Source organism: Oncorhynchus mykiss, chromosome 15 (assembly GCF_013265735.2).
Source record: "Oncorhynchus mykiss isolate Arlee chromosome 15, USDA_OmykA_1.1, whole genome shotgun sequence".
Taxonomy (NCBI): Eukaryota; Metazoa; Chordata; class Actinopteri; order Salmoniformes; family Salmonidae; genus Oncorhynchus; species Oncorhynchus mykiss.
The window spans coordinates 58,380,474-58,393,879 of NC_048579.1; the positions used below are offsets into that span (position 1 = coordinate 58,380,474).

Genomic DNA, 13,406 nt, shown 5'->3' on the forward strand with positions numbered 1-13,406 from the left:
TTGGTAGGGTTGACACTGAGTTCCACTCCTCTTCATGTCTCCTGGGCTCTGTTTATTCCTGAGAACTCCATCGTGGCTCCAGCCACTCCAGTTTTCTCTGCAAAGGTACTTGTTCCCATGATTCTGACTGAAACTGGAAAGTGGTTTGGCTCTCCACCCTAGACCCTACAACACAGGGGAACACATCCCTGCTTAATGCTATGGATATTATAGGACTGCAAATGAAAGGAACTGTCACTGTTTTGTATATTTTGTATTGTCATTTGGAGTTTATCTGTACAGTCATGTCTAAAGTATTTATAATTATTAATGTTGGTATGATTCATCTTCATTAAATTCTCACTTGGCTTTGGGGCCGTGTTTGTATTTGTGTGCAGTTATGTTCTGTTAGGTTACACATTATTATTAGTTAATGTACCATGAAAGAAAAATGGCAACACAGTCACACACACAAATAAATCCATTATCTCCCAGGACGTCCCATACTCTCGTTGCAGTTCCATTCGGTAACATAATTCCTCCCCACCACAGTCACGCCTCCAGACCAGTTTCCGCCCTTCTGAGAGAAAATACTCCGCCTGCGACTCATCGACGACAGCAGGAAAGTTTAAATATAGCCTACAAAAAGAATACAATCGGATTTGTTAACTTCTGCATTATCGCGAATTCTACGCTGGAAAACCGGATAGAGGTCGGTCGCAGTAGTCAGGAGATGGTTGAAATGAGGATGAGCTGAACTCGAGCTGGTGCAGTTACGGTACGGATTCATCTCTTTGGTCTGGATACTTCGGCCATGGTGTTTAGGACAAGTCTAAAATCATCCCAGCAGTCTGGGTATCAATCCAGTCTGTGTAATGTTCTAAAACTTGGATGAGAATATATGCTTGTAAAGATTTACGCACGACCAAAGTTATATGTTTACGACGTTAACGAATTAAATCAGAAGTGTGGCCAAAACCATTGGACCTGGCTACTAAACAATGTTGACATTTTCTTTGAACAGAAGTTACATCATAACACTATCAGATTCAAACAGTAACATAACACATCCTAGAGCGAGCAACAATGCTTCTTTCTCGATCCTCACCAAATGTCACTTCCTGTGGTGGCGATGTAGAAAAAAGATGAAGAGGGAGTGCAATCTGATGTATTATTCTGTATTTGGCCTAAAAGTGATGGTAGATTTCTCTCTCTCTGTGTGTGTGTGTGTTTGTCAGAGCCCACCACACTGTTACTGGCTCGGTAAGTAATTTCCAGAAGAACATAACTAAGTTTCTACTACATAGAACAACAGTAGGCCTACATGAAATAGTTGTGTGTGCTTTGTTTTACAGGTCCCTCCGCTGAAGGCTCGACGGCACCATCTAATTCCTTATCTAAGTGGTAAAATTATTACGAGAACAGTTTACATGTTCAAATAGTATCAATTGTCATGCCTCAACACGACCCCAAGAGGGCAGGCCTTTCCCATGAAAGAAGTGACTAAATCAAAACATTGTTCGGTATATGTTCTTTAGTTTTTCAAATGCATTTTCTGTTATTTCTGCGGGGCTACCTGGAGGTTTTGGCATTGTGCTCGTATATACGACGTTCCCAAACACTTCTATATCAGGAGTGAACTGGATAGCCTACATAATTATGAAAACGTTGCTTTAGTCCATAGGACTCCAGTCACGTTCAATCTTGAGCAAACTGCCCTCGTGGTTCCGCTGAGGAATTACAGCGGAGTATATTTTCACTGGTACATGTGAAGCAGATGGATAGGAGCTACTCATCTTTATGTATATTCACCTGGGAAAATGTAGGCCTTAGTCTGTTGTAATCTCTCAAAATATCAACCAATTTTTTTGGGAGCAAAAAACCCTTGACATTTTAATAGATGGGTTAGCTGGACATGTCACGAAAACAATGTGCATGATTCTATGGGGGCAGAAGTCAGCGTCTTGTGGTTTTGGATGACCAGATTGCTCGCCAGAATGAGAAGTGCCATGTGGGGAATCGTAAGTGGCTCATTTTCTTGATACCATGTCTTGTTTTGACAGATTTCATGTCAATGCTATGGCCCAAATTCGCAAGCTAACCAACAACTTTAACGATGTATTTGATAGACAATTGCTCATTGTGCACATGTATTTCTGTTTTAATAAACATTGAATTCGAAATAGAGTTTACATGTTGTCAGCAATGTAAAGCCAACCCCGTGTGTTTTGCCCTATAGTTGTGTAAGCGTTGATTTTGTTGCTAAACAACCAACCCTTCTATACCTGCGAGTTTTGATTTTTACTTTGTTAACGCTGCACTGGTGGTTTCTTGAGGAATTACAACAGTTTCGCAAGTGAGGTGAGTGCAGTATTACTATTTACTAGTGCCTATGGAAATACACTCCGTTGTAACGACTAAAAGGAAACAAGTTCGAACAATGTTTGAAGTCATCGAGATATTCAGTCACATTTGAATTGTAGTCGATTGCTGATCATTTGCAATGGAGACACGTACACATTCTTCACAAAAGTTTTGCATAATAAACACTGACGTTTTATTTGCAGATTGTCACAGCTTCACCATGGCTCGCGGCTGCCTCTGCTGTGTCAAATACATGTTGTTCCTCTTCAACCTGCTCTTCTGGGTGGGTGAACAAACTCACTATACACATAATGATTTTCAAACGAATTGATCTTCTGATTCTGCATTATATTTTATTATTAAATCATAGTATACTAAAGGTATAATAATGAGTAGAGTAATGACACTCATGTATTTATATTTTATTCTGCCTCTTTCAGTTGGGGGGCTGTGGTTTGTTGGGTGTGGGGGTGTGGTTGTCTGTGTCTCAGGGCAGTTTTGCCACCCTATCACCATCCTTCCCCTCCATCTCTGCTGCCAACCTCATCATCACCCTGGGTGCTGTCATCATGGTTACAGGCTTCCTGGGTTGCCTGGGTGCCATCAAGGAGAACAAGTGTCTGCTGCTGAGTGTGAGTGAACTACATGACCCACGATGCACCACACTACATTGCTTGGCACATTGGCAACCTCACCTGCCTCTCTCTCTTCTCTCACTTGTTCCCTGTAGTTTTTCATCACGTTGTTGGTTATTCTGTTGGTGGAGCTGATCCTACTCATCCTGTTCTTCGTATACACAGACAATGTAAGACTCCCATAGAGCCTCCTGTCAATTCAACCCCAGGTTATCCTTCCTCCTATGGTTCCTGTACCCATAGTGCCTCTGCCTACATTTCTCATGATCCACTGTGTGTGCAGGTGAGTGATAACGCCAGACAGGACCTGCAAGAGGGACTTGCTCTGTACAGCACCAACAACAACGCTGGCCTCCGCAACGCCTGGAACACCATACAGACAGAGGTACGGTACCTAACTACTAATGATCTACCATATAACGCCTGGAACACCATACAGACAGAGGTACGGTACCTAACTACTAATGATCTACCATACAATGCCTGGAACACCATACAGACAGAGGTACGGTACCTAACTACTAATGATCTACCATACAATGCCTGGAACACCATACAGACAGAGGTACGGTACCTAACTACTAATGATCTACCATATAACGCCTGGAACACCATACAGACAGAGGTACAGTACCTAACTACTAATGATCTACCATACAATGCCTGGAACACCATACAGACAGAGGTACGGTACCTAACTACTAATGATCTACCATACAATGCCTGGAACACCATACAGACAGAGGTACGGTACCTAACTACTAATGATCTACCATATAATGCCTGGAACACCATACAGACAGAGTTACTGTACCTAACTACTAATGATCTACCATACAAGCCTGGAACACCATACAGACAGAGGTACAGTACCTAACTACTAATGATCTACCATACAAGCCTGGAACACCATACAGACAGAGGTACGGTACCTAACTACTAATGATCTACCATATAACGCCTGGAACACCATACAGACAGAGTTACTGTACCTAACTACTAATGATCTACCATACAAGCCTGGAACACCATACAGACAGAGGTACAGTACCTAACTACTAATGATCTACCATACAATGCCTGGAACACCATACAGACAGAGGTACGGTACCTAACTACTAATGATCTACCATGCAACGCCACACTAATAGCATAGCATTCCACAAGGGAGAGGTGCAATATATAACCCTGTCTCCTCTCTCTCCCTGTCAGTGGCATTGTTGTGGGGTGAATGGGTACACAGACTGGCACACTGCCCTGCAGGAGAAGGTGGTTCCTGACCACTGCTGTCAGGATATCTACCAGGACTGTGGGCGCAATGCCACCAACCAGTTCTGGACACGGGTCAGTTTGTGTTTGTTTAAAAATGTCTGATCTTCTCCCTCCCATCAAGGAGTGTGTGTGTGTATTGCTGTGTAGGAGTGTCCTTTTTCACTTCTCAAGATTGTATGTTTCTCTCTTGTCAGGGTTGCTATGAGAAGGTGGAGGAGTGGCTGGATGACAATAAACACCTGCTGGGAACCATCGCCATGTGTGTTCTGGTCATACAGGTAAGGTGTGTGTGAGTGTGTGTGTGTAATGATGTTGTTGCAGTGTTATTGATGTGACTTCCTGTCTGCAGCTCCTGGGTATGGCCTTCTCCATGACTTTGTACCAGCAGATCCACCGATCCGGGAAGAAGTACGAAGCTTAGAACACACACACACACAGAGTTTGAGGCCCATTACTTTTATACAAAATTATACTCTAAAAAGGCACAAACGTGCACACACACATGCCACAAAACTACTTTTAATTTAGTGTTTATATTTACACACCCATGTATCATTTTGTGCACAAAGGCAATTTTAATGTTTTTTGAGGATCATCTTTATCATTATGTTCTTGGCCGGGATTGAATCCCAGCCCTAGTTCAGTTATGGTGGGTGAGGAAGGGGGGTTGGATTGTGTGTATGTGGGTGTAGGGTTATCCCTCGGTCATCCAGAATAGAATGAATGGCTTGAACACAAAAAAGAGTAGAGGGACAGAGGTTTGGTTTCATGCCTTAGAAATTCTTAAACGGATTAGTTATATTGTATGGATGCATTATTGTAAAACCAGTTACTGAGATGTTCAATAAAAGTTAAGCTTATTCTGTCAAAGTGCTGGCCATCTTTCCTTCAGTTCAAATTCCAATTCTGTTTACTAAAGCATCATTTAGTACTGTTACAGGAGTGAACTATCGTCATCTAGTACTGTTACAGGAGTGAACTATCATCGTCATCTAGAAACTGTTACAGTAGTGAACTATCGTCATCTAGAAACTGTTACAGTAGTGAACTATCATCATCTAGAAACTGTTACAGGATTGAACTATCATCATCATATAGAAACTGTTACAGGAGTGAACTATCGTCATCTAGTACTGTTACAGGATTTAACTATCATCATCATATAGAAACTGTTACAGGCTGGAACTATCGTCATCTAGTACTGTTACAGGAGTGAACTATCATCATCATATAGAAACTGTTACAGGAGTGAACTATCATCATCATCTAGAAACTGTTACAGGAGTGAACTATCGTCATCTAGTACTGTTACAGGAGTGAACTATCGTCATCTAGTACTGTTACAGGAGTGAACTATCATCATCTAGAAACTGTTACAGGAGTGAACTATCATCATCATATAGAAACTGTTACAGGAGTGAACTATCATCATCTAGTACTGTTACAGGATTGAACTATCATCATCATATAGAAACTGTTACAGGATTGAACTATCGTCATCTAGAAACTGTTACAGGAGTGAACTATCATCATATAGAAACTTTTACAGGAGTGAACTATCATCATCTAGAAACTGTTACAGGAGTGAACTATCATCATCTAGAAACTGTTACAGGAGTGAACTATCATCATCATATAGAAACTGTTACAGGATTGAACTATCATCATATAGAAACTGTTACAGGAGTGAACTATCATCATCTAGTACTGTTACAGGAGTGAACTATCGTCATATAGAAACTGTTACAGGATTGAACTATCATCATCATATAGAAACTGTTACAGGATGGAACTATCGTCATCAGATAGAAACTGTTACAGGAGTGAACTATCGTCATCTAGTACTGTTAGAGGAGTGAACTATCATCATCTAGAAACTGTTACAGGATTGAACTATCATCAATTTATAGAAACTGTTACAGGATTGAACTATCATCATATAGAAACTGTTACAGGAGTGAACTATCATCATTATCTGTTACAGGAGTGAACTATCATCATCTAGAAACTGTTACAGGATTGAACTATCATCATCATCTAGAAACTGTTACAGGATTAAACTATCATCATATAGAAACTGTTACAGGAGTGAACTATCGTCATCTAGTACTGTTACAGGTCTGAACTATCATCATCTAGAAACTGTTACAGGAGTGAACTATCATCATATAGAAACTGTTACAGGAGTGAACTATCATAATATAGAAACTGTTACAGGAGTGAACTATCATCATTATCTGTTACAGGATTGAACTATCATCATCTAGAAACTGTTACAGGAGTGAACTATCATCATATAGAAACTGTTACAGGAGTGAACTATCATAATATAGAAACTGTTACAGGAGTGAACTATCATCATTATCTGTTACAGGAGTGAACTATCATCATCTAGAAACTGTTACAGGAGTGAACTATCATCTAGAAACTGTTACAGGAGTTCCCAGTAGAAACAATGCCACCTCATTCTGCAGAATATTACAGAAGTCTGCCTCATGATTCTGAGGTTGTATGTTCAAGAGAGAACGTGCAGGATTTTGTGGCTCAATGGTTAGAACCCCTGTCTCATAACCTTGAGTTTGTGGGTTTACCTCAACTTTACACTTGTGTAGATTTCTGCAACTATTAATGTCAAACATACAAAGAGGAGCAAGAAAAGTGTGAAGGAGTCTGCACCCCCCACCCCCACCTTGCACCACTGTGGTTGAGTTCAATGCCATGACATTGTTGAATACTTGTTTCTGATTGGCTTGAAGGGCATTCTAGATTGGCATTATTTCCATATAAGGCACGGTAGTCAATGGCTGTAGTTCATTACATGTTTGAGCTGCAAAAATAAATACAAATGAATTGAAACCACTGCCATTTTTTTATTAAAATTCATAACAGCAAACTAGAACTGATGGTTTGATAAGCTAAACTAGCAAGTCTGTTTCTTTGGTTACCAAGGCAACTACTGTCGCTATCTAGTAAACTTGTAAGCAACTTCAGTGGATGTTGAAGCAGCAAATGTGTCAAATTATAGCCCTGGTTTAATAAAAGGGATAATCAACTAGTGGCTCTGCGTTATCTGGAAAATAATGCAAATCTGTGGAAGGTCAGTTCCACTCTGCGAGCATGTCCTACCGAGAGGTTATGGGTTCAAACCTCATCTCTTGTGCTTTTATGTACGTTTCAAACAATTCCCCATGCCAAACATACAGAGGGGAGGGTGAAGAAGTCGGTGGCTCTGGTGTAAGGATCTTTTCCATAAGCACAGGGTTGTAGGTTCAGAATATCAGAATTGGGCTGCTTGTGTAAATGCCATATAAACCTTTACTTTTACTCTAAAAGGCGAGTCGCATTACAAGCGGTTGAGTCAGAGGGGACAGGACCCATGGACGTCATATTACAAGCTGTTGAGGCAGAGGGGACAGGACCCATGGACGTCATATTACAAGCTGTTGAGGCAGAGGGGACAGGACCCATGGAAGTCATATTACAAGCTGTTGAGGCAGAGGGGACAGGACCCATGGAAGTCATATTTATCTTCACGGCAAATTCATGCACCCTGTCTCCAGCCCATACGGGTGAGTGTGTGCATCAACCAGTCCTGAAACGTAATAATACACAGAGCACGGCTGCATTTCTACAAAACCTAATTCTCTACATGATAGAACACCAAACCAATGATTCAAATATTTGTCTCAATAGAACAGGGGAGCATTCGGCAGGACCGAACATTTTGGAACATTAAAATATGCCAGTTAGGCCAAACATGGCTCTCTGACACACAGGAGGCTGCAGAGGGGAGAACGGCTCATAACCATGTTTGATACCATTCCACTGATTCCGCACCAGCCATTACCTCGAGCCCGTCCTCCCCAATTAATGTGCCAACCACCTCCTATGCTCTGACATGTTGAATAAGGAATAACATCAGCCCTATTCATGGCATTTCTATCTGCACCGTTCGACAACGTTTGACAAATAAACGTGGCCCAGGTTGCATGTTTACATGGCCCTTGCTATCCGGGATCCTTGGGACGTCCCACACCATTGAAATTTACATTTAAAAATGGTACGGGTTAAGTTTAGCATTGGGAAAGGGCTATGGTTAAGGATCCCAGATAGCACAAACCATGTTTACACCTTCGTGCACGCCTAGATCTACCTCCCCGATTGTCCAGGGTGGTGTATTGCACTGATACTTGCCTGGAATGACACACATGCCAGTTGCATCGATTACTTCATCAAACGAGCACCCTGCATATTGGATATCAATGGTGCTCGCAAGTCCAATATCCTTTATCAGACCGTCGCTACACGAACAAAACACAGCTCTTTTAATCAAGTTTGCGGTGGAATAACATTTGGTTTAGCCAAAATGTAGTTTTGCTTTCACAGCACGTTAGGGCAATCTGTAGGCAACTCGTTCTAACCAGATTGTAACAAACATTAACTAGTAGCCACATCCCTTCCTTCGTCAGGAACTTCTCACCGCTGTTGCAACTTAAAACCACCTCTTTCGCATTCTTTACCAAAAGTTTGTTAGACATTTAGAAATTGTCAAAATTAAGCTTAAAAATGCGAGTTACTTTTGTAAGTCACCTCTGTCACTTTCTAGTGGTTTGGGGAAAAGTTCATATGTGGACAACAGGTGTTCAAAGTACATGGTCGGGAGGGGCTTTGGAAATGAGGAATATGGTACATTGATTGACAAGTTCTGTTCAATGTGTAGTGTTTGTTAATAAGGTTGAGACACCACATCAATCACCTCCCTCACAAACCTGTAATAATACCACCAGACAGCAGGTTTAGGAATGGGTACAATAACCATCATTTTCTACATTTATTCTACAGTGATAATACATATTGGATCATAAACAGTAAAAATAAAAAATTAAATAAAAAATGCTCTTGAAAGTTTCATACATGTAAAGCTAACTTTCTTACCAAGAGTCCATTTTCCACACAGTGAAAATGAAAAAAAAACAAAGATTCAAACAACACTCATCCAGATCATCAGTTGCAAGTCTCATCCTCGCCATCACTCTTTCATTTCTCCGTCCTCCTCTTCTTCCTCCACTCCTCTAATATATAAAACATTATTGCACCTGTGGGTAGAGAATTACACACTTTAGATCATAGAGAATTACACTGAAAACAGCCACTATCAAACATCTGCATCAGTCACACCAGAAGTATGCTGGATACAGAAGTCCAGAGAGAATAAATTTCTACTGGTACTCATTAAAAGGTTGACTTGCAGTTCAACAAATATTTCAGAATATAGAGTTACATTCTATTGCAGAAAACATCTGATTTCAACAAATACTTCCTTTCTTGAACTGGGTATTATTTACTACAAACCAAACAAGCCAAAGTGGGACTTTGAGGGACCTTCCTGAACTTGTCCAATATGAAACTTGTTTTTTTTTAAAAAAACACTTTCTGTTGAAACAGTCTACACTAATGAATACACCCCAGATCACTGCTCTAAGAAAAGTAGGTATTTCATGAATGGAGTCGTTGCCGATCATGATCACCTCAGGAGTAAAGGACAAGGGGCAGAAGGCAACATTGTAGAGAATCCAGAAGAGGGCTCTTATTTACCTAACAAGTACTTCTCCAAGGTGACCAGCCAACGCTCCATCTACATACTCTTCTGTGTTCGCCAACTGTCGAAACCAATGACAAAAACATGACAAATTTACATCGCCATTTATTTGCACCAGCCACACACACTGTCCAGGTTCGGTGCAACATACAAGTCTTGTACCTGCGGCATACGTGGACAAAATTAATAACTTGTGGGAGACTTATTTTGATGAGATAAGCAGATAGGAAGTGAGTCTACAACAGACCCACGTTTGGAAAGTCTGTTAAATAACACAATGCTTTGTCTCAAATTCCCAGTCATAATGACCAATCCTCCTGTCCACCGGCACTGTAAGCTGAAATGGAACTGTTTTTAACTTCTGGCTTCCCACGTACTGTTTTTGTGCAACCAAATTCAATTGAAAGCAACGCTAGCGTATATAAATACACCCACGTTGCTAAAAGCACCCGTGTCCAGGTGTGCTCCCTCACCTGCATGTTCATGTAGCTGTCCACAGACACTAGGTAGCCCTTGTACTCCATCCCCCACTTCAGCTTCACCATCACCGGCTTGCCTGTCAGGCCATTCAGGAAGGGTTTAGGGTTCAGAGGTAAACTCTACAGACACACAGAAACAGGAAGGTGGGATTAATTGTTATGGTTAATAATTTAATGGAACAAAATAGAACGTTCAGACCCATGTGTATTAGATTTCAATCTGCAACATGACTTTATTTGCTGCTCATTCACTGTAAATGCAATGAATGAATGGGATAACGTTAGCTTGCCGGAAAAAGGCACCCAACTCAACTGCTAATCCGTTTCTCTTTTCAACAGATCCGGGCAATTTTATTATTACCAACCATATCAACACTCACCATTGCTGTACGAAATGTGGTGCTTTTATATCTTTGTACTTTACTATTTTTTCGACACAAAAACGTCCAGACTTGTACACATTGCCGCCGAAACCAGGAAGCTGGAACCTTTCAACTTTGACCCAAAACAAAGGTTAATCGATTGAGAAAAAGAGCTCGAATTATTTATGTACTGCCACCTAGTGTACCGAGGGGCAAAAATGAAGAGACATGATTTAAATGTTCATGTTCATTGCTCATTGCGGCAGATATTTTAATGGAAATGTTATGGATAAATAAAGGAGAGTAAACTGTTATATTTATCCATGTCCATCTAAAATGGTTGCATTTTATTCAAAAGACTGCCCATGTGAAGTTAACTGAACACCTATGGGGCAGTGGCGCCCTCTGGCGGTTATAGTGGTTATCGTGTTGCGTATTGCACCACGGTCCACTTCCCCAAAATCTTTGGGCTATGATGTAATTTATTTGCTATCAATGGATGTAATCTACCTAGATAAAGCTTTACTAATTTCTATGTAACGCAGCAAATAAACAAATGTATGTTTTCAAGACAAAACCCAGTCTTCGGCCATGCCCCGGGAGGAGTGACCATCAATGGAAACCACTGGTGTCCAAGGTAATTGTCATTTAATTAAAACATTTGAAACAAGATTTTAAATCTGTATTTCATTTCAAATAAAATGTTTCTTTATGAATACATTTTGTCTGGAATTGCATGAAGAACTTATGGCATAGAGGTAGACTGTCATATCTAGGTCTATCTGGCAGCTCTCTTTATGCACTGCCAGTCTGGAGAATGCTCTCATTAATTTTTCTGTCTTGAAGCATTCGACTGTTACTAAACCATTTTGCAAGTTTGAACTTGAGATCATGAATAATACTTCCAACAGCAAGGGATGGTTTCAGTGGAAATTCCTCTGAAATTACACAAAACCCTCTTTGTTGCTGAAATACTGATGTCCTTACATCAATATTAATATGTTTGTGTGAGCATGTTCAGGTGTGTGTGTGTGTGTGTGTGTGTGTGTGTGTGTGTGTGTGTGTGTGTGTGTGTGTGTGTGTGTGTGTGTGTGTGTGTGTGTGTGTGTGTGTGTATGGACAAACATACACCTAGGTATGTATCATGGGAAAACTCTTATACTGTTAAAGGATAGATAAATGATCACTAATCATGAGCTGCTGCATGCATGACACAGACATGTCCCATTGTCTACTGTGTAATAGATATGCAGGGAGGAAGACTCATGGGGAAGATGGAAACAGAAGTGCAGGATATAATCCAGGAGAACTAGAGCGCTCAGCAAAACAGAGAATGAGAGATATTAGACAGTATGCAGGTCGGCTCTGGTGTGCTCCATAGAGAGGAGCCATGCTGGGCTCATTGAGGTGAAGTGGAAAGCAGCAGAGAAGAGGCGGGTTGAGGGCCTATCAAAGAATTAGAGCAGGAGATCACTAAACTAAAGGAGGAAGGGGAGGGGGCATTGAGAGTCAGAGCCCCACATCATTCCTGAATACCAATGCAGCTCCATGACTTTACTGTACTATTGTATAATGCTCATCACCAGCACTGACCACACGAGGGCAGCATGTACACAGAAACGGTTTGTTATTGATTTCGTTCAAATTTCCCAATATTTGTAATCTACTGCAGAGAGAGAATATGCTACAATCAAACCCCATATCCCCAGCAGTGCTGTCACCAACTACACTATCATATAGGCCTAACGACAAGATGAGAAGTTATATTATTATTGAGATTGGGCCTATAATATTAGGCCTACATAAGATTTATTGCTGTCATTATTAAAGGGATATTTTGGCAATGCCCTTTATCGACTTCCCCTGAGTCAGATGAACCCGTGGATACCATTTCTATGTCTCTGCGTGCAGTTTGAAGGAAGTTGATAACTTGCAGATACCCATAGACTTCCAGTTATTGCGCTAACGCAAGTTAGCATTGGCTCGCAAAGCTATCCTCTTACTTTCTTCATAATGGTTTGTCTGACTCTGGGGAACTCTTTGCCAAAATTCCAAAGTACCCCTTTAGGAGTCCTTTGGAAACGGAAACAAGACTTTGGTAGGCTATTAAAAATTAATCTAGGAATTTAAAGGCCAACCCCTGGTATAATCTTCTCTGCATAGGGCAGGGTAGTTCATTAATATATTGGTACTGCGTAATATGGATCAGTTAATAAATCTCAATTGGCTTGCATTCCACTCCAATTAGCTGGGATTTTGTTGGGATAGGCCATCAGTAGCATATTGTCAACATGGCCCATGCAGAATTGTATTTAGCCAAGTGACCAAACTCTTTTGTTGTTGTATTTTACCCCCTTTTCTCCCCAATTTCGATCATGTCTCTTCGCTGCAACTCCCCAACAGGCTTGGAAGGCAAAGGTCCAGTCATGCGTCCTCCGAAACATGACCCGCCAAACCTTGCTTCATAACACACACCCGCTTAACCAGGAAGCCAGTCGCACCAATGTGTCGGAGGAAACACAATTCAACTGATGACCAAAGTCAGCCTGCAGGCGCCCAGCCCGCCACAAGGAGTCGCTAGAGCACGATGATCCAAGTAAAGCCTGCCCGGCCAAACCCGGGCGATGCTGGGCCAATTGTGCGCCGCCCTATGAGACTCCCGATCACAGACGGTTGTGATACAGCCTGGGATCGAAGCCAGGTCTGTAGTGACGTC

The 13,406-nt window shown here is 41.3% G+C and overlaps 2 protein-coding genes across 6 annotated transcripts; one reads left to right on the plus strand and one right to left on the minus strand.

Moving 5' to 3' along the window:
• The first annotated feature begins 497 nt into the window (after window positions 1–497).
• Window positions 498–5,120, plus strand: tsn9 (Tetraspanin-9). 5 transcript variants are annotated; one of them, NM_001165078.1, is given in 10 exon segments: window positions 547–757; window positions 1,218–1,242; window positions 1,335–1,383; window positions 2,547–2,626; window positions 2,784–2,975; window positions 3,074–3,148; window positions 3,262–3,363; window positions 4,191–4,322; window positions 4,445–4,528; window positions 4,600–5,117. In NM_001165078.1, coding segments are annotated over 7 exon segments (720 nt in total). In that variant the 5' UTR covers window positions 547–757; window positions 1,218–1,242; window positions 1,335–1,383; window positions 2,547–2,563; the 3' UTR covers window positions 4,672–5,117.
• Window positions 5,121–9,045: 3,925 nt separating this feature from the next.
• On the minus strand, window positions 9,046–10,866 carry LOC110490436 (small nuclear ribonucleoprotein F). The gene is made up of 4 exons (XM_021563825.2): window positions 10,709–10,866; window positions 10,323–10,448; window positions 9,846–9,910; window positions 9,046–9,346 (listed from the first exon to the last, which is right to left on the minus strand). Exons 1-4 carry the CDS (start codon window positions 10,709–10,711, stop codon window positions 9,280–9,282), a joined length of 261 nt encoding a protein of 86 aa, XP_021419500.1. The 5' UTR covers window positions 10,712–10,866; the 3' UTR covers window positions 9,046–9,279.
• Window positions 10,867–13,406: the final 2,540 nt, after the last annotated feature.